The 2,409-nt window shown below is 45.8% G+C and overlaps 2 protein-coding genes across 2 annotated transcripts in view; one reads left to right on the top strand and one right to left on the bottom strand.

The window, feature by feature from the left end:
• The window catches only part of LOC112069707 (uncharacterized), an 11,946-nt gene extending 9,736 nt beyond the window's left edge, over positions 1-2,210 (top strand). The window contains exon 5 of the mRNA XM_024137085.2: positions 1,142-2,210. Within this exon, the coding sequence (XP_023992853.2) occupies positions 1,142-1,319 (178 nt within the window). The 3' untranslated portion in view covers positions 1,320-2,210. The remainder of the gene's footprint in view (positions 1-1,141) is intronic.
• Positions 1,767-2,409, bottom strand: part of soat2 (sterol O-acyltransferase 2) — a 33,384-nt gene continuing 32,741 nt past the window's right edge. Inside the window, 1 exon segment of the mRNA XM_070438662.1 lies at positions 1,767-2,407. The gene's annotated coding sequence lies outside the window, so the exon portion shown is untranslated.

Raw genomic sequence — 2,409 nt, 5'->3', positions numbered from 1 at the left:
TAACTTTCTCCATCTGTGCCAAGACCACCACTGTATCAACGCTAACACACCTAAGTCCTGTATCCCCCAACAGCATCAACGCTAACACACCTAGTTCCTGTATCGCCCCAACCACATCAACTACTTAAACACACCTAGTCCTGTATCCCCAACCACATCAACTACTAACACACCCAGTCCTGTAATCCCCAACCACATCAACCACTAACACACCTAAGGGCCTGTATCCACCCAAACACCACCTATCAACTACTAACAACACCTGAGTCCCTGTATCCCCCAAACCACATCCAACTACTAACCCACACCTAGTACCGGTATCCCCCAACCACATTCAACTACAAACCACACCTGAGTCCTTGTATCCCCCAACCCACATCAACTACTAACACACCGATCCTGTATCCCCCAACCACATCAACTTACTAACACAACCTAGTCCTGTTATTCCCCCAACCACATCAACCTACTAACACACCTAGTCCTGTATCCCCCAACCACATCAACTACTAACACACCTAGTCCTGTATCCCCCAACCACATCAAATACTAACACACCTAGTTCCTGATCCCCCAACCATCACTACCACAGTCTCCCAACCACGAATAACCACACTAGTCCTGTATCCCCCCCAACCACAGTCAACTACTAACAACACCTTGGCCTGTATCCCCAACCACATCAACTACTAAACACCAAGTCCTGTATCCCCCAAACACATCAACTACTAACACACCTAGTCTGATCCGCCAACCACATCAACTACTAAAACCTAGTCCGGTATCCGCCCAACCACACAACTACTAACACACCTACCTGTATCCCCCAACCACATCAACTACTAAACACACTTAGCCGTAATCCACCCAACCACATCTGCATACTAACACACCTGTCCAGATAATTCCCCAACACATCAACTACCCAACACAACCTAGTCCTGTTATCCCCCAACCACATCAACTACTAACACACCTAGTCCTGTATCCCCCAACCACATCAACTACTAACACACCTAGTCCTGTATCCCCCAACCACATCTGCTGCTAACACTGTCAACAGAACATTCCACACAGAGCACCATGTAATCCTCTGCTTCCTGTCTCTCTCTCTGTGTGTGTGTGTGTGTGTGTGTCATAGCGATAAAGAACAAGGCAAGATGAAGACGCTGTGGCAGGCAGACAAGACTCTGCGCTGCATGTGGCTGGCCAGGAAGATCCCAGCCGGGCCCTCTAACATCCGCTGTATCCCACGCCTGCTGGAGATGGACGTCAACCGAGGAAGAGTCAACGCAATGCGCACCCTGCACGCTAGGTAAGACGGTGGACTGTTTGTTCCACGGATTTAAACCAGAATTACCCTCTAGGGGATATCTTTCTTTTTGGGGAACACACTGCACACCCCGCAGGCTAGATTAGGCATGCTACCATGCCCCAGCGTCAAATTGCAGACAACGCTCTTCACCCCAGGTCMTGGGGACTACCTCAGTGGGTTTAGGACGGTTGTTATTCCTAACCCAGACCCAATAATAAACATACCAGGACACATACAGTAGATGATGTTGCTCTATCATAGGATGACCGGAGTGCTGAATCAGATATTTCTGGATGGAGCAGATGAGGACAGTGATGTGGAGTCGACGTTTCACCCGTCAGATCAATAAATCACCGTATCACAACTATAGTCTTTGTTTTCCCTCTTGGCTTCCTGTCATTGTTTTGTGCAGATTAGAGTTTCTCTGCAGTGAAATGGTATTGTTCCTTCATATCTATAACCACCTTTTATTGAGATCACTTTATAAAGTGTAAAGACAACAACAAAAATATTGTAAATGCAGTTTCGTAATAAAAAAAAGAAATTACATTTGAAGCGGTACGTTTACAAATGTGATATGATTTGGTTTTGCATTAATTTACAAATTGTCTTGAATTTACAAAACAATATAACTCAGTGGAGTTGTGTCTGAATTTAACCAATAGAACATTCTAATGCGTGAAGAATTGCGTCCCCTGGCATGGAAGTCTTGACACCGAGGTAATGCAGAATGCTGTCCATGTCATTTCAGTTCACACAGTCTTGTATAACTAGCCTTGTGGGGACACAAAATTCAGTCCCATTCAAAATCCTATTTTCCCAAACCCCTAACCTTAACCCTAAACCTGACCCTAGCTGCTAAACCTAACCCTAGCTGCTAACCCTAACCCTAACCTTAACCCTAAACTTAACCCTAGCTGCTAACCCTAACCCTAACCTTAACCCTAAACTTAACCCTAGCTGCTAACCCTAACCCTAACCTTAACCCTAAACCTGACCCTAGCTGCTAACTTTAACCCTAAACCTAACCCTAGCTGCTAACCCTAACCTTAACCCTAAACCTGACCCTAGCTGCTAACTTTAACCCTAAACCT

The sequence above is a fragment of the Salvelinus sp. IW2-2015 genome, unplaced genomic scaffold, assembly GCF_002910315.2.
Source record: "Salvelinus sp. IW2-2015 unplaced genomic scaffold, ASM291031v2 Un_scaffold1085, whole genome shotgun sequence".
Lineage (NCBI taxonomy): Eukaryota > Metazoa > Chordata > Actinopteri > Salmoniformes > Salmonidae > Salvelinus > Salvelinus sp. IW2-2015.
Note: the sequence above shows the minus strand (reverse complement) of the source record. Positions and strands in the feature narration are given on the sequence as shown.